General features: G+C 32.3%; 2 protein-coding genes across 2 annotated transcripts; one reads left to right on the top strand and one right to left on the bottom strand.

The window, feature by feature from the left end:
* Positions 1 to 3,953: 3,953 nt before the first annotated feature.
* On the top strand, positions 3,954 to 4,345 carry LOC134234228 (cerebellin-2-like; the record flags this gene model as incomplete). The annotated part of the gene is made up of 1 exon (XM_062716281.1): positions 3,954 to 4,345. A coding segment is annotated over one exon (392 nt), but the record flags the coding sequence as incomplete, so codon positions are not given.
* A 1,901-nt stretch (positions 4,346 to 6,246) lies between these two features.
* LOC134234227 (fibrinogen C domain-containing protein 1-like) lies at positions 6,247 to 17,466 on the bottom strand. Its single transcript, XM_062716280.1, has 5 exons — positions 17,452 to 17,466; positions 7,786 to 7,922; positions 7,421 to 7,517; positions 6,661 to 6,864; positions 6,247 to 6,488 (listed from the first exon to the last, which is right to left on the bottom strand). Coding segments are annotated over exons 1-5 (681 nt in total). The 5' UTR covers positions 17,453 to 17,466.
* Positions 17,467 to 19,808: the final 2,342 nt, after the last annotated feature.

Raw genomic sequence — 19,808 nt, 5'->3', positions numbered from 1 at the left:
ATTTAAAAAGGTGGAAAGACCTCTTATTGTTCTGTGAACAATAAGTCTCCTAGTTATTCTTCTTATTTTTCCGCCGTGTGATTTTGAGTTTCAAGATATATCGAAGAGATTTATAGTCCATAAGAATGTACTCCGTAAAAGATTATTGCAGTTGACCCTGCGTGAATGAACCTTGACCGCTTTCGAAGTTATTGCCCCTTTCACAAGAAATGCTTGTTATCGCTACTTCTCCGAAACCATAAGCCGTAGAGATATGAAACCTTCACTAAAGTCTCTGACTAATTGAGAAGAATCTTCATCTATTCAATGCAAAAGTATTCGTGACCCCTTCAATAAGTTATTGCCCCTGAAACTTTTTGAATTTTACAAATAATTAAAAATTTTCAAAACGAGAAGTAGTAGAGACACTGGACCAACTGCATAAGATTAATTGACCTTTGACCTTTAAATTCATGTAAAGTTCAAAGGTCAAGGTCATTCCAAAAATGAGAAATTTAGCTCTTTTTATATCTCTTTTGTCTTTCAACATATACATATTGTCTTTGCATCATAAATATGTACTCTTAAAACTAATTCAAATGTATCATTCCTGTCCCCTAAGATTAACCCTATTAAAAGTTATTGCCCCTTGTGCGAAAAACCTTGTTATCGCTACTCCTCCAAAACCATAGACCGTAGAGACACCAAATCTTCACTAATGTTTAAAGGATCTTTAGGCCTAACTTCAGTGTATAAGTGCTAAAGGATCTGATAACCCCTTATATGACTTATTGCCCTTTAACTTCTTTGTACTTACTATTAAACCTTATAACTTGTATTCTATAAGTCATAGAAGCATGGGGTCAACTGCATTGTGACCCTTGACCTTTGACCTTGAAATATTTTTTCAAGGTCAAAGGTCAAGATCATTCCAATTTTTTTTAATTTTCATTTTTAGCCGGGCTCATTTCTCGTAGAGAAATGCCCGGCTATTGCGACGGTGAGCAACAAAAAATGCTGCTTCTTCACCGCCAAATTAAATTTACGAGTTAGAATATAGTACGTCTGCGCAATCACTTTTGTGGCAATAAAAACACTGAATTAAACTTTCATAGTTATCTGAAATTGTCAATAGAATATTATAGTAAAATACTTTCTATCGTTTTCGCTGATTAATTATTTGGTTAAAATATGCGAAAGGTATTCAACAGGTATCCCTGTCTGCGTCATATTCTATAAATAAAGGGTGTACTATCAGGCTAATACAAATGCGGGAAACATCATTAATGACTTGATGTACGCTTTGATGAAAACTCCCCGCTGAGGACCCATCTGTGCATAATTGTGTGACGTTAAATAATCTTGCTGCATCAGTGTTTATTTACATTTGTTGGTATGTAAAACCCAGAAATGATACATGTGACAAATATTTTACGCTGTTAAATTCTAGCTACATTTAAATTAATTTTAAAGCTTTTTAATGCTATATATGGCATAGATACGAGGGTTGTCCAAAAAGTTCGTGGACAATGACGATTTTGTGCAAAGAAATGGTTCTATATATATCTTTTGTATATCAAAATATTTCTTATAAAAAAAAAACAAATCAGAACGATTTCGTTTTTATGGATGGAACTTAATAGTTTTGTAAAAATCGGGGTCTTTAAAGACCGCATATTTGTTTGCACGGACAAGTTTCACGTTTAGCTAATTTCATTATAACGTCAAACATTTGGATTTTGACTAAACACATGTTCATGGACACACACTTCATTTCTTTTTTAAGGCGCAATGCACTTCCAAGTGCTAGCAAAAATCTTTAAGTATAGATTATAATTTATTTAATTTTTAAATTCAAAACAATGCACAAAAATTTACGAACATCATCTATATAAACAGTTTGTATACACAAACTGCACAGCCCAGTCCGACGCTGCGCTAGATTTATAACGTCATGAATAGAAATCTCCATTTTCAGTAAATTACATGTGCTTTTAAATTCTTGTAGGGTCTTCGAAATTTGTACACACAGTTGAAAAATCGTATATACCAATCTGAAATCGATACACTAAATATATTTCAAAAATTTTGAATTGTTTTAACAAATATTTTGTCTCTTACGTCGTTTCAACCGTATAACATCTTATTTTTTTATCGGACGCTGCCCCGTGCGGACAGCCGACGTCGATTTTTTTTGTCGAGTTTTGACACATATTTGAGAGGGTTTTTGTTTAGATTTTGTACTGTCTGTATAGTAAGCGATACTTAGGATATCATAAAATGATTATAGCCTCTTTATTTGTGTTACATAAAATTTTTATTAATTTTTGACTTGTCTTATTTAGAAAATAATCATTTAATACGAACACTTTATATCAGAGTTTATGTCATGTTAACCTTGGTCCGTGCGCACTATCCGCGACCTATTAAGACCCCGATTTTTACAAAAATATTAAGTTCCATCCATAAAAATTAAATCATTCTGATTTGTTTTTTCTTAAGAAATATTTTGATATTCAACAGATTTATAAAGAACCATTTATTTTGACGAAAACGTCATTGTCCACGAACTTTTTGGACAGCCCTCGTATATATAATCATCTTTTCAATGGCTGAATCAGCTTGATTTTAAACTGTCATCGTGGTCTTTGTTCATTACCCTATAAATGAGCCCGGCTTTCAGTACTTCTGAGTACTTTGATTTTCTATGCTTTCAGACAATTTTTGTTTCTTTTTCATGGAATTTAATTTTAAGGAGTCAGATCGAAAACAAATTTGACATTTAAAGAAGGTGGAAAGACCTCTTATTGTTCTGTGAACAATAAGTCTCCTAGTTTTTTATTATTATTTTTTTTTTATGGATCTTTAATCTTGAATACTGTTCGTTATCTCCATATATTTCTTTATACAAAGAATATAAAGAATATAAGTTATTTGCAATACTTTTCTGACATATAAATCGGCTATAATATGATAAATTTGTACAGGTTTGTCTTAGAAGAAATCGATACTTCATTTTATGTAAATATCTATCAAAGGTGCATATGAAAACCTCGATGCTTTGGTTCATAATGTGAGCCATCTGGCTAGCGGGTCTTTTTTTCATTTTGAGTTTCAAGATACTATATACGCAAATTTATGTCAATAGATGTTTTCTCCATGTGTTTTTCATTTCTTGCTCATTAATAAATTTATCAGTATCATTTTTGTCTATCGATACAAAATGCGATCCAGACATAGTCTACTGCGAGACAGGTTTCACTTTTTTGAGACGGTAAGTTGGGAATGGCAATGTCAGACCTGTTTCCTCAATCTCGACTTCATAAATAATTTCAACATTTTCAAATTTAGAAGATTACACCCCATCTAAACCACCTCCATCAACCTTTACAATATTATTGAATTATTTGGGACTTTTTCTTTCCATCATATACGTGCATTCGTTTACTTACATTACGTCAAGTGGCGTAGAAATACATAGTGTGTATACGAAAACGATATCCAGTGAGCTGTATCCAGGGGATAAAGGGCTAGATATGTGATAAAAAGATATATAAGATGTATTACCTCAAATTTTTACAAGCACACTTTAAGACATATTCGCTAGCCAAGGGCTTCTGATATTCTGCTCTCCTCATAGATGTTAAAACTTCAACATCAATATCTATATTAAAGATTTTAACTTTGAAAATAAATACTTTGTTCTTAATTATTCTTCAAAACTTTCATGATTTAAATACGTTATTGATCTCTGCTGATGACACAATCCGTGTGTACCTATTCAAATTCGAGATCATGTGACGAAAACAGTCTCATATTCTTCTCGCAGCACCGTATGCCAAGGGTTTCTGTATAGTGTAGCGTATCAGAAACCCTTGGCTAGCGAAGGTGACATTTAGAGAAGATTTAGAATCAAAGCGAAAGATATATTTTGTACATATAAATTCACCATTCTGTTTTCTTCGTTTTTAAAGGCAGTGTTGCATTTTCGGCTTACCAATCAACTGCTAAAAGTTACAAACAACACGAAACATGGATCTTCGATACAGTTCTCGTCAACGACGGGAATTCATATGAGAAGACAACAGGAATCTTTACCGCACCTTCTGACGGGACATATGGGTTTACCTGGGCAACATTAACAGATCCAAATAAAATGGCTCATCCCTTCCTGAGAGTTAATGGGCACTATAAAGGATATACTGCATTCAACAGTTTAGCCGTTCCAAAGAAATTCTGGAATAGCGGCTCTAATACGGTACTTGTTCGACTGAAGAAAGGTGACAAGGTCAACATTGCTTCAGGATATAGGAACGAGTTTGCCAGGGAAAATTACACTTCGTTTTCGGGATGGAAGATACAATAACTTTTTTTTGTTTAATTATAAAAGATTATAATTAGATTAATTAAGATATAAAATAAACAAATGTTTGTTTTAATCTTTAACACATCCTCAAACAAAATTTATTTCCTCTGCTGTTGACAGCTATCTGAATGGCTCAATTAAGATCAAATGATCAAGTTAAAAAAGTATTAAATTAATAGACTGGATGTGCCTATTTTAAACGTAAAAAACTTAAAGCTTAGAGTTTTGGTGTTTATACTATTTGAAACGTTCCTCTGTGAAGCAGCTGCTATTCGAACTTGTAATTTTATAATGCTTATGTATATTTTAAGACATTTCTTTTTAAATTTTATTAAAACTAGAGGTACTGTGAGTAATGAGATATTAACTAAATGATACCCCCGCCTCCCATATGAATATAATAGGAGTGTTCTTGTATTGTTGTGGGATTGTGGGATATGTGTCAGATTAAAGGTAAAAAAGGAGGTGCACAATGGCAATATGTAATAAAGATTCTGAGAAAGTTTCAACAAATTTCGTTCCTCCATTATACCCGAATTTTACTGTGTAGCTACAACACATTTTTTTTCTCAAACTAATAACTGTTTGAGAAGAAACACGTTTTTGAATTTGATTGGTAATTTTTCTTACAATCCAGCTACCCTAAAATATTTTTCAATCAAATGGAGACGCCACCACTTGCCAGTGGAGAGCTACAAATTTTGTCCTATACTCGGCACTCAGGGGCATTGAGCAGGAAGGGATCTTTTTCGTGCCAGCACCTACTGCGACACGGGACCTCGGTTTATACGGTCTCATCCGAAGGACTACGTCCAACACTGGGATTCGAACCCGCGACGTAAGGATTGACTCCTTACTTCGCGACTATAGAGCAGACGCTCTAACCACTGCGCCACGCGGGCGACAATAATCATCAGAGGTTATTGAATAGTTCAAGGACCTCCTCTTACACAGAAAATTTTCGTATAAAATTGATTTGAACATGATCACTGTTGCTAAGTTTGAAATAATACTGTATAAAGGACATTTGAAATTGCACTGAAATGTCTTTTATTGTGTTTTAAACTTACCTTAATATTGATTAGTTTTTTCATTCAAGATAACCGTGTAATGTGCTGTTTTTGTATATCAAGAAATTTTCAATTTCTCGCTTCGAAATAATTTGTCATAAGAAAACACACTTTTTTTGCCCTTGACATTTTTTAATCGCCAAAATGATTTAAAGCATTGGTTCAATTTTCTGTTTTTTTTACACATTTTATTCTGGGACCCAATTGAATCATTCTGTTGATTTTTTTTTTTTGTAAACATTGAATAATACATTTTCTAGTTAGACAACTTAAAGTGTAGGATATTTACATTTGAATATTGATTCCGACGCTATGCATGTTCTATTCTTAGGTATAATTTTATTCAAATTTTCCAGTATCAATATATATCTTACTGAGGTTTAAGTAACAAAATGTTATCTTTTAAAGCAGTATTACATCTATTTGCAATAGATAAATAGATAATTTTAAAATAAGGCTCATAATCAAAATATCAGAGTTTCAGAAAAATTGAATTTAAGGAAAAATTTTGCCTTTCTATTTTGTCCTACCTTAAGTACAAATACCCTTTCTTTTGCTTATAAATTTTATGACAATTGTAATTCTTTAAAGATCTTTTAACCTAGTTTCAGTTTTAAGTACAAATACTCTTTCCATTACTTTTAACTGTTATTTCTGTGGTAGAAGAAAAAAATGAATGAATGCTTTTAAAAAAGGATAGGCCTGTTAATGAATTAATAGTAAACATTTCTGTATCTTTCTGCATTTAAGCAAGCCTTTGTGATAAACTTAATTCACTCTTTAAAATCTTTTATTCAATATTGAGTCTTACATAATAAAGCTGTAATAATTCTATCTATTGTCTCGAATTTTCATTTCTGTGGTTTTCAAAGAGTAATGATACCCAAGCCAGTGATACCAGTTCACACCGTCAGCAAATGAAGAATGATGTCCCTTTAGGTATAGACCATTCAGGTTGGCATGGTGACAATCACCATACCACCAACCCCCTTTGTACGCCTTTTGACAACCACTGCTGTCCTGACGGTCTCGTGTATAGAATGGTCGACCATTATGATATGCCAAAGAATTGCCTTTTGAAGATATATATGTGAGAGCGATGACTGAAACAAGCTTATTCTGTGAAACCTGATTTTAAGTCATTTTTTTTTTTTAGAATTTTATATTGTTTGGCATGAAAATGGGTAATTCTTTTTCTTAAATAGAGAACTAAAATAATGCATCTTTAATTTTTTGGAAAATTACCTGCGTTTCCTTCATAGTCCCCGACAGTCAAACGGTAGTTGGAGGCTAGGTTACCCAGAGAGAATGTTCGATAATATGCATATCTCCTTTGGTTTTGAAAGTCTGAGAGATCCACTCTCAGCTCATACCAACCCTGAGATGTCAGCTGATGTATTCGTTCGTTACGTGGTTTATAACAAAGAAAATACATAGGGGAAAATATTACTAGATATGCATGTTATTAAAATGATTATTTAATATTCATATTTAACATATTTTACTTTTCACGTTGAAGATAAAATAACATTGTGAAAAATCATTGACAAAAATGTAACAGATTAAAATAGAGAAAAGTGACTAAATTTAGAAATAATGTAAAGATGTTAAACTTAAATTATTACTTTTAATGTAATAGATAAATCGATTTGAGAGAGAGAGAGAGAGAGAGAGAGAGAGAGAGAGAGAGAGAGAGAGAGAGAGAGAGAGAGATTCAGCCTAAGGCACAAATCTTATGGGACTTATGAATAAAAATTGTGATGATTTCTCAAGAAATTCGTGTTACATTATTTTATTTCATTCTCTCGTTTGTTTCGGTATCTATTTACTTTACCATTAATTGATTCTTATTACATATTAAATTTTGAAGAAAAACAAACGTTAAAAAGTTGATAAATACATTTCTTTTGAAAAATAATGAAGATAAAACAGTGAGCGACCTCACAAAAAATTCAAACAGTAGAAATATAAAATTAGAGCTTAAAAGTGGACTCCTTGTATATACCAATCCAATGTTCGTCACTTGGAACACCAAAACCATACTTGTATTCCTTCCAATATCTGTTGAATCCAATTTTTCCATTCGGCCGTCTTTGAAAAACCTAATATCATGAAAAAAGATAAACAAAAAGTGATCTTTTTCAAAATTAATCGTTGAACAATAAAAATGTATAAAGGGGCATAATTTTAAAATCAAAGTTAACAGAAACCCCTGAAAATTCAAGAGGTGGGATTAAGTGCTTAGGGGGAGTGAGCGTCCCTTACTGACCGATCACAAACGCACTTATCCCTTTGTTGTATTGAAAACGTAGACGGAACATTTTATATTCACATTCAGTTTAATAGAATTACATCAAATATTGATTTTACCGTCCAACCACCACCGGAAGTTGTCATGTCACAATAAACTTGAAATCCACCGGTCCCCTTAGGATAAATTTTGTACAGACCGCTTTTAGTATTATTCGACCAGTGTAAATCTTGGCAATCCTTTGGTAAGAATGGCACTACAAATACATTTATCATTCAAATAGATTTTTCCCTGCAATTCTATATATTATCTGTTATTTCTTTTGTTTAACGACTTTGCGATTTCATTTTTTATTATTTGTATTTTTCTCCTTGAAATTTATGTTCAAGGTCAAGTACAAGTCAAATTAATCAACATTCTTTTAAATCAAACAATCTCAGAATATACTTACAAGATGCCAAAGGTAATATATTTTCCGGAATTATGAAAAGCCATGATAGAATACAGATGGCGAAAACAGAAACTTGCATTTTCTACCAGGAATTCTTTTCCTCACCGAAGAGAGAAAAATGAATTATTTTAATAATCAACACTTACATGTAGACGGCATGTGTTGTGAAGTGTGCTTTTGACAGGTGCCTGAATTTACAGGCGCGCAAAATGTTTGATTTCATCGAGTTTTGAAGTATATTTGAATAGTGCTTTGTCTTGAAATACGGAGTTGACAGACTGCAGCATTGAAATTTTGGATGTTTTTTATTTATAAATACAAAAACAGTAGGACCTGGTCATAAATTTCATCAAGCTTAGTTTTGGGGTTGCAAAACAACAATAAGCATCTTACAACCACAACACCGAATTAATAAAATCTTTTTTTTTAAAAAAATGATTTGTATGTTGAACATAGAGTATTTTGAAATGGAACCTTAAACTTCCTTGATGAGTCAGCTTATAATTTGTACTGTTAAATTAAGAGAAAATTACTGTTCGTGAAATTTACTGGATATTCCGGTGTTCAGAACAGGTTCAAAGAAAAATAGAAGTTAACTGCATGATGTACGACTTTTAAAATAAATTGATATGTCAAGCATTAACAATATTTTTGGAACTTTATTTCAATGATAAAAAATGATGAAAAATTATTTTGATTTATCTCCCCAGATAGCATGACTATGTTGGGCCAACACTGGTAAAAGGTTGTAAGGTTGGCGTTGGGGGAACAACGCTGGGCCAACGTTAGACCCATGTTACCATGTCAACCTTCTCGACCATGACATAAATACTTTGCTGGCCAAACGTTGGTCCAACATAAGCAATTTCCAATAACTTTACTTTCGAAGGAAGGAAGGGTGCTGATGTTGGCCCAACGTTGGCCCAATGTATATAATACAACCTTAAAGAAAGTGTCTTTTCAAATTTGTAGTTGTATATTGGACCAACGTTGGCCCGATGTTTGTAGTACACCCGTAAAGAATGTGTCAAATCAAGTTGGTAGTGGTATGTTGGCCCAACGTTGGCCCAATGTTTGTAATACATCCGTAAAGAATGTGTCAAATCAAGTTGGTAGTAGTATGTTGGCCCAATGTTTGTAATACACCTTTAAAGAAATGTCTTATGAAGTTGCTAAGAGAATGTTGGCCCAACGTTGGCCCGATGTTAGCAAGAGTGTTATTTTGTTCAGGTGTTTCAAAGATGGGATATTTATATTGGGCCAACGTTGGTCCAATTATTATACTGCCAACTAAATGATGGTGTCAATTTTATAATTAGCTGCTGAGCTTTACGTTGGGACAGCGTTGGTTCCAAATATTAAATTAGAAGCACTGAAATAATTAAGAGGATATTTTATGTCCATGCTTTTCATTAGATGACTGCTTTTGTTTAAATATGATATTTTCAACATTTTAACTTTGAACTTAAGTGATCAAAGAACCAAAGAGTGTTTTATTCTATTTTTTGAATAGTGTGCATGGTTATTTATTTTTAATAAAACGATTAAAATTATTAAAATTATGATTTTTTTTATGAGCGGTATATTTGTGAGAATTAAGAGAAGACTGAATAATTGTTAGTTAAAAGTTCTCAGGAACAGGATGTGAATCCCAGATAGCAGAACATCGTTGGTCCAATCTTACATTATGTTTGTATTATCGCTGTTTGGTTACATTTAATGGACCAACAAAGGTCCAAAATGGAATATTGATATATGTAGTTGATTATGTATAATGGGGCCAATGTTGGGCTAACTGTTGGCGTTATATCATAAAACTATTATCATGAGAGAAAATATTTGTTGGGGGATTGACAACGGCCCAAAGTTGGCCCAATATATCATGAATCCGGTTGAGTATCATGGGTAGACAACATCCGGGCTACTTGTAATATCCGCGCCATTTTTAATCTGACACGAGCGTAATGAGACTGATGCCTTGCATATCTGCATCCACTTTGTAAGTATTTATAATATGTTTGCTTCGACACAGCTTAATTAATGTTTATAGTTTAAACGATATCTTGTAGTACAAATCTGTGTAAATAAGTGCAGAGGCCAGGTGCTGTTGAGACAACACTGTCCCAGATAGCATGCTAACATTGGGCCAACGTTGGGCCAATGTTACCGGTTACATCGGGCCAATGTTGGCAAATGACATTGGCCCAATGTAAGTTTGCTTATCGGCCCAATGTTGGCCCGATATGTTGTACCGACGTTTGCCCAATGAAGAATGTTATTTCTACAGATATTGGCCCAACGTTGCGACAACATTGTCCAATTAAATGAATGCGACACTGGGCCAATTTTGGCCCAACGTCAACAATAACATTGGGCCGATGTTGGCAAATGACGTTGACCCAGTGTCATTTTGCTAATTGGCCCAATGTTGGCCTGATATATTGGACCAACATTGGACCAATGTGTATAAATATTTAATTGTTACAAATCTGTATATTAACAAATTCGGTAGTCTCTAAAATCAGAAATAAATCTACCACCAATCCTTCTTGAAAATACAAGTTAGCTAAAATTAATTTACAAGGCTTGTTAAAATTCTTAATATTTATCAAAACAAAATAAATTATCAGTGATTAAATTTATTGTTTCTAACTTTCTATACAAGAAAAATATATGAAAGTATAAAATAACAAATGTGTTTTGATACAGTTAAAAAAATAAATAATTTGCCCCTTATTTAGATTGAAATTTGTGTTTACTTATTTTACTTGTATACACTTAAAGTCGAGCACATATGATCAAACATGTTGAAAATGTTGAACATGTTAAAGTTAAAACAAAATTTATTCAGTACTTAAGGATATATTGGGTTCTTTCATTTAAAATGTGTTCAGTGTACTGACAAAGGAGTATTTATGATAAGAGCCAGTTTTGGCCCCTTCAAAATCAACATTTTAGAATGACCTTCAAATATGTTTAATTGATATTTATTTTGTACAAGAGATTATATTAGAAATATTTCCAATATATTTTTTCACATTTATATGCACATTTATAGCTGTAAATGACAAGAGAAATGATGCTATTTTTGTTATCTAACAAAAAAGCCAAGAATATGCCTTTTTCTTGATGTTTTTTCATATGGGAAACATAGAACGCAGTGTAGAACATACATAATTTTTCTGTCACTCATTAGTATTGGATAGATACATCTTTGGTAAAGATATAAATCTTGTTCTAGGCTGCGCTCTATATTTTCTGGAAGAAAAACTGCTTGAAAATAAGCAGTTTTATTCAAAATATGCTAAAATGGTGGGAAAACGTTATTTATATGATGTCATATTTCTAAAATAACAGCATTTTGATCAGAATGAAAATGACCAATACAGATCGCATATATAGCTGTACAAATTAAAGCTATAAATAAAGTACAGTTAAGATATTCATTTTAAGGGGCCAATTGAGGCACTTACCACATATCACTCTTTTCTATACATGTATTTAACTTTGAATATTGAGTTATATGGCGCAACATTGAATCAAAATCGGTGTAATTGTGATCAAGCGTAGAAATTTTATACATAAATGCCTTCATCACGCAAGCTAATCGCTTAATCACACCATCAAACAAAAAAGACGGTTATTCCTCAATTGACAGCTTAAAAATATAGTGATATACTTATAAATTTAATCGTATGTTTACTCTTTACTGAGAAAAGTAACAAATGTATAAAGTATCAAATACTACAATTTTAGTGCTACTGGAGATTCTAAAAAGACATTGAGAACACAATCAAAGAATGGCTAAAGTATGCCAAGGACAGGGATGGGGGAGGAAGAAACGGACAAAGAAGAAATTTAAAGAAGGGGAGGAGGAGACGCTGGAGAGAGAAGAGGAGACTTAGGAGAGGGATCAGATTGAACGCGGCAGTGTCTAACTTTTTCCTGTTTGGGCTGTGACATACCTATAGTTCTCTCCTTTTCTGTGTCTGTTTGTCATGATGCAGATGTCAGATACATTTTTGTGTAAGTAAACAAATTTGCGGGATTCATTTTAGTATTATTTTAAGAAAAGGAGGTCTTTGTTTATTTTTTAGACGTGCTTATTGATATCTGCAATTCACTAAACTTGTGCCCAAATTTTCATCAGAAAGGGAGTATACAATCATTTAACTATGGAACGCCGTCACTGCCTTATAGCAGAACACTACTATTGCATTGTGTCAACCTTCCATTACATTATGTCAACTCTTTATGACATTAACCCACACTACTATTGCATTGTGTCAACAATCCATTACATTATGTCAACTCTTTATGACTTTAACCTACATTACTATTGCATTGTGTCAACCGTCCATTACATTACGCCAACTCTTTTTGACATTAACCCACACTACTATTACGTCGTGTTAACTTTCCTTTACATCATGTCAACTCTTTATGATATTTACACATACTACAATTATATTTCGTCAGTTTGCATTTCGTTATGTTTACTTTTCATGACATCTTAGTTTTTATTAATCTGATGTAAAAAGCTCATGTCATACTGTGCGCACTCTTCTACATTATGTCGATTCACTATTACGTTATGCGAACACGGGTATCCTCGGCCTTTATATGAGCATAACGTATTTTCCGCGTTCCGCAAGCACTAAAAATGGCGGGAAAGAAAACTGTCGTAGAAGAGATTCTCGGCGATTTGGGAATGACATCTTTAATGAAAACTTTAAGCGACAAATGATTGACAATCTTGAAACGTGCAAAGCCTTAACACTGAATTAAAGTCCCAGGCCGTAACTACCATTTAGGCAAGTGAGGCAGATGCCTCTCTAAAATTCTAGAGCATTGTGAAAATTGAAAAAAAAAAAAGAAAGAGATTTCTTTTTAACTTTAATTAATTATGTGTCTTAGTACTAAAATAATACTTTCCATTTTCAATGTTTCAATTTCTGTTAACCTGTAAATCTTCTTACCAAGTATGTCATTATTGTTTAGAACGCATGCAAAAAATAATAATAATCAAAACTTTAGTTTTAATTTGTTTGTCTGTTTCTTTTTTATTTTAATTTACTTATTTATTATTGTTTTACGCCCATTCCAAGATTTTTTCCCTCTTATTAAGATGCCACCACTTACAGTAGGTGGCTGCAAATTTTAGAGCAATACTCGGCACTCAGGGCCATTGACCAGCGATCTTTTTCTTGCAAGCATATCAATATCATACTGCAACATGGGACCTCGGTTTTTACGGTCTCTTTCGAAGGACAAGTCTCCACATCCCCGCAATGTTGATGCAAACATTCAACGTAAGGATCAATATTCCTCTGGCCCAAACGCTCTAGATAGCCACTATTCAACACGCGAACGACAATTCAAAAAGTAAAAAACATTCAAAGATTGTCTTTAATTTTGGGAAATCCCGTATCCCCAGAGAACCCCCTCAGAAACTCCTATGGACTTGAGACTCGGGTGGCCCCCAGATCCATTGCCTCACTAAAACTTTGAGCCTAGTTACGGCCTTGAAGTCACGTCGAAATTCAATCGTGTTTACTTTAATGTGATAATTAAATAAATCAAATATTATGAGTCGTGTAGCAATCTTTTTTTTATTTTTATTTTGATTTTTTTTTTTAATAAAAGTCTTAAACTTTGTAGGACATTGCATTAGTTTCACATTAAGTTTAGCTGAATTAAGTTGAAAACTTTTTTCTATAAAACTATAAAGCCTGAGAGCTTCGATCTCCGCTTTCCGCCCTTGGTCTCCATCCATCCATCCAAGCCCGAAAATCCTATTTCGGAGAGAGGGGTCCAACTTCGATCAGTCCTATTCTTTTCCAGATATATTACATTACCCTTAGTGGACTATACTTCAAAAAAAAGTGGGGGTGGGGCTGTAGTTTCAATGAACATTACATTTTCTATAGTAAAATTATGTCTGGGAAAGAGGGGGGGGGGTGATATTATGTGCCTGTAATTCGTCCTCATCAATCAGGACCCCCCCCCTTTTTACCAGTCATTAAAACACAGTCGTCAACATTCATTACATACTAGATATGCAGCTTTGAGATAATGTAAATGCATTTTAACATCAGGTAATGAACTTTTGGAATGAACATGATAAAGAGTTAACACAATATAAAGATATTTTTAAATCACATAAGAAAGAGTTGACATAACGTCTATATATATCCACATCACGGAATGGAGATTTGACATAATGTAATAAAGTATTGGTACAATATAAAGATATGTTCACATTATGTTATACACTTTTTACACCACGTAATAAAGCACTGACATAAAGGTAAGGTGTGTTACCTCACATCATGATGCCCTCGCCGTAAAATAAAGATAAATCCATATCACGTAATAATGCTTTGATATAACAGAAATATACACTCTCAAAAAGGAATGGGCTTTTGACTTCATGTAATGATAAGTTTAATTATAAAACACAATTTACTTGACGTAATGCAATTTTGACCTCACATATTAAAGATATGAAATGAAGTAAAGAAACATTCATTTCACGTAATAAAGTTTTAACACAATGTAAACACATTATCACTTCACATAATGAATTTTTTACTTCAAGTTATGAAGTGCTGACATAATGAAAGGATGTATTTACTTCATGTAATGCAGCATTGACATGATGTTAAGATATATTTACATCATCTCATAAAAAATGGACATAACGTAAAGATATGTTCACATCACGTAATGATAAATTGACATAATAAATACATAGTCGTATGCTATAAGGCAGTGATGGCGTTCCATATTTAACCCTACATGTATCGCTTCAAGTGAGCATCAACTTTTTGTTCTTTATTAATGTTTTCTTCATGCTTTGAGCAATAAAATACATGTATTTGTATGTTATAATTTAATTTAATAATATGATTTCTTTTTCCTCAGTTTTTTAATTAATGTAGAGCTACTTACAATGCAATACTTGTTGATGGTAATTCTTTGAGATATTGTGAATATGAATTAAACCATTAATCTAGCATATATAGTATTAAAGGGCTTTTACCATTAAACTGTACTACAAAACTACGATAACCTTATATAGTTTGTTATTACATTTTGAGGACAAATGGCCAGCCAGTGAAGAGCAAATGAGTTGTCCTGATGGAGAGCCAATAAGATACAAACCAACGTTGGTCCAAAAATGGTGTTTGCCTCATATTGAAAAAATAAGTGGCCCAACAATGGCTCAATAATATCCGTTCGTTGGTCCAACAATAAGCCAACAAGTTGGTCTGATTAAGGGCCGATGAGCAAATTACCGTTGGCCCAACATTAATTGCTTACAATGGCCCAACTGTATAAAAATGACGTTTGCCCAACATTGAAAGAATACATTGGCCCAACAGTGGTCCAATATTAACTGTTACATTGGCCCAACAATAAGCCAACAAGTTGGCTTGATTAAGGGCCGATGAGCAAATTACCGTTGGCCCAACATTAATTGCTTAAAATGGCCCAACTGAACAAAAATGACGTTTGCCCAATATTGAAAGAATAAATTGGCCCAACAGTGGCCCAATATTAACTATTACATTGGCCCAACAATAAGCCCACAAGTTGGATTGATTAAGGGCCGATGAGCAAATTACCGATGGCCCAATGTTGAATGCAAACGGTGGCCCAACATAAGGAGCATTGTTGGCCCAACAAAAGTCCAACAGCATCCTGCTATATATCGATCGATATATCACAAAGACAATTTCTTTGAGTTAAATTCGAAAATGTCGTAGTGGAAATGCATCTGGGTCTTTTTTATCATAGTTTGCGTTTTATTATCATTTTTGAAGTAATACGAGTTCCCTGTTGTTATATTATTGTCTTCCAAAAAATGGGGTTGTCAGAAAAAATAAGTTTTTCATGGTTATATACATTGATGTAATTATACAATTGCCTTACTTCAATCCTTTTAAGCATGATTTAAAGTGACAATACGGCACATCTCTGCACAAACAGACTTGTTAAAATTTTCCTATAGGATTTTGAATTTTTTGTCATACTCATAAATGTATACACTTTCAGAAAATTACAAATTTCATTAGTAAATCATTCTGATTATTTCATTAAAATTAATAATTATTTATGGTCCATAAATATATACATCGCAACGTGTTCGAGGTTCCACATGCCTTGCTATCCACGCATGCGTATAGTTTTCATAAACAAAACAGCATGGAAAGAGAAGGAAACCCGGTAGGCCTGCTACATTGATGAAGTCGACCAAAACGAAAAACAAAACAAAAAAATAGGGCTTTAAATTAAAAAGCAACTTTCCTGACAAAATTTTAGTTGGGAGATTAATATAATCATTGGATGAAGAAGAAACGGGATCTCGGCGACATTCACGTGGGGCTCGCGAAGGATCTACCCTTCATGTTTGTTGATACATGCTATCATTTCTCGTATCTCCGTGGCTTTCAATGAAAAAAATCAGTGTAAACTCAACGTAAAAATGCACTTATGACATATGAAAATTTTGCCATTAGAAGTGCAAATTGTATTGGAACTGCAGAAAGATATTTTGTTTGACATTTTGCAGCGATGACGTATGATTTGGTGGATGTTCCTTTCCTGCACCCCAATACACAAAACGTCAACATTTGTACTTAATCTTGTTAAATTCGTCTGAATGCAGACTAATATGTTAACTATTATTAATTTACCGGAGAGTTAAGATATTTTCATTATCAGAATTGCTTTTACTTAATATTCCACTATAATTGTAAACCCTACATTGTATGCACGCACCATTTTAGAATTCACGTGGTACAAGTGTAAACAAAACTAAGTTGTACGACCCTTGATTTTCCGGCAGATTCTAATTACGTTAATTTTGTATGAGGAAAGAATATTTATTTTATTTTTCTCAAATGCTTACTTCAACTTTTTACCTTATTCCTGAATGATATATTGGGTAAATTTAAATGAAAAAGCACACGATTTGCAGCCGTATTGCCGCTTTAAGGACTGTTATAAAATAATTTGCTGAGAATATTTTTCCACTGGTTTATTCAAGGAATGGTTCAGCATTCTATTGCACAAAAATATCAATTAACAAAAAATGTAATAATGAAAAGTTACATCATTCTTCTTAAACCAAGAGTTATTTGTAATATTGATTGACTTTTAAATTTTCAGTTTATTGGAAGAATGCAATTAAGGCATTATTATCCCTCTTTTAAAAGTGTAATTCATAAGTCACACTCCATATTTTATTTAAAAAAAACTAATCAATCAAAATAGTGTTACAATAAACACACATGTATTTACTTACGTTTTCTTTTGTTTATTTTACTTGATATTCCGATAGCAAAAACTGCTGCATATAAACAAATATGTCTTATCACCATAGTTGACTATGTTCAAATGTAAGAATGCAAACTTTGGGTCTTGATAGTTTTTTATGACTGTGTCTAATTGCATTTAATTGATCGACAGCAAGAAATATAATCTTTGTAATTTTTAGGCACCATATTGAACATGCAACGTTAATGATAGTGCAATTTTATCTGCATTACTCAGAACTATATTTGCAATTTTTATTATGGCAAATTTTTTCCTGATTATTAAGTTTTAAAAGTTTTGCCTTTCATTCATATCAAAAACATGATTTTGACAATGTTTCCAATTAAAAAAATTGTTTGTAATCGCATTATTAAATTTCTTTGGTAAACGTATTCATTCCTGCTACATGTAGGCAAAATTGTTTCCAATTATATTAGAAAATAAATCAATCACAAAATTCCTTCAAGGCTTAAAAATTAAGTAGAGCAAAACTCTACCTAAACATCGTGTACCCAAAAAATGTAAATCTTTATTTTACCAAGAAAAAATAATTCAGACATAACTCTGCTTAAATCGCTCCTATATTTTCACACTACTGGTGGTTTTTATTCTATTTAATCCTAACTTCTTTTAGATTGTTGAATTTTGATAGCAGGGAGAGAAAGATGAACGTAAAAATCATGTTTTTGAATTCACAAGATGGCTTTGTCTTCACGATTTCCTCTTTTAAAACAATTAGAATTTAAAATTAAATGAAATTCAAAATAATCACTTTTTGTTTAATCTAATCTCCGTAATTTCTGAAAATTACATGTACCTACCGGCATTTTAGCGTTCCTCACAGCATTACTGTCACAAGACTGTCAGGACATTTTTTGATAAGGAACCACTGACAATGGTGTGTACACTATCTACCCGAGAGGCACGGGTGGATTCAGATTTTTCTGTGATATGAAAACTAGAGGAGGTGGATGGTCAGTAACGTTTAAGAATTATATTGGAAAACTGTTAAAAAAAACACATGTACCTTATTTTAACTGATTATTTTTATTGAATAATATACGTGGAGATAACGAACCGAATTCTTTTTTAAGTGAATTCTACATAAAATATTGAAACGAAAATATCTTTGAAAAGTTCATCAAAACATATTCATGAGATTAATACATTTCATATCACATCCTGTATCAGCGCGAGACACCAATATTAGCCAGAGGGCCGAATTATTTTTATGTTTATTACATAATTTTTAAATTATATATATATATATATATATATATATATATATATATATATATATATATATATATATATATATATATATATATATATATAAAAAAAGGTAAAAAGAAAACATAAAAATCCTTAGTTAAGCTTTAGCGCTTTCATTTTCAATCTTCAGAAGCTTACAATATATATATATATATATATATATAGTAGACATTAGGTTGAGAAGAAAATAAGTAAATAATCAATATGCACCGACTTCTCAGATGTACACGATATATGGTCTCATACATATACGAGTATGTGTATGATCACATTTACTGCTTTTTAGGTTTAAACTAGGGGTGTGATATTGATCCGCATCAGCCCTGCAAATCCACATCAGCCCATGCAAAATCCATATCAGCCTTGCAGAGCTTGCTATTGTGACATCAGGCATATCGCTTATGCTGAAATCCTGTATTTATACTAAGTATACTGTAATAAATGAATATATCGACTTCACAGAAAAGCATATCAACCAAGCATCAAGTGCGAGGTCGATATGTTTTTTGCTGTGAAATTGATAAATCTATGGATTGACCTCATAAAAGTGCTACATTTGTAATGTTTTTTTTTATTTTTAAAATTAACAACCAATTTTTAAAGCAATATGAGCTGCATTTTTGACATCAGAAAATTTTATTGAAATTTGTAATTTACTGATTCAATGACAGAAAAATAAATCATTTATAAACTTCTGTTGTTCATATTTGCGATGGAAATTTTTTATTAGCTTTGATTGAAACAAAATTGAATTATTGTCATCCTGTACTATAATGATTTCTTATATAAACTGTATATTCGGTTGTACAGAAATATTTCTTCTGCAACATTTTTAAACTTTATTTTGGGCTTATTGGTCATAAGGGTTTAAATTACATACAAAAGAATCATAATAGCACATTTTACTAGCAAAATAAAATTATCAAAGATACAACTCATATTGCTTTAAATATTATAAACAAGTCACAAGTTTTCTCGTTCGTCTTTCGTAAACACATACTAAGTTAAAAAAAATAAGTTGTTTATTCTTATTATGTTTCCATTTTACAAACAGAGCAGTTTAGGGAATGGAATAATTACAAATACTTATGAAAA

This window comes from Saccostrea cucullata, unplaced genomic scaffold (assembly GCF_032062105.1).
Source record: "Saccostrea cucullata isolate Sc308-1 unplaced genomic scaffold, CSIRO_AGI_Scuc_v1 ctg4050, whole genome shotgun sequence".
Taxonomy (NCBI): Eukaryota; Metazoa; Mollusca; class Bivalvia; order Ostreida; family Ostreidae; genus Saccostrea; species Saccostrea cuccullata.
The sequence above is the reverse complement of the archived record's forward strand: the minus strand, read 5'-3'. Positions and strand labels throughout refer to the sequence as shown.

Excerpts from the sequence above, each read along its gene's own strand:
- LOC134234227 (XM_062716280.1), bottom strand. Across the intron at positions 7,518-7,785 it reads CTTCCGGTGGTGGTTGGACG|GTTTTTCAAAGACGGCCGAA; the intron begins GTAAAATCAATA and ends TCATGATATTAG. Across the intron at positions 6,489-6,660 it reads GGACTATGAAGGAAACGCAG|GCAATTCTTTGGCATATCAT; the intron begins GTAATTTTCCAA and ends TATCTTCAAAAG.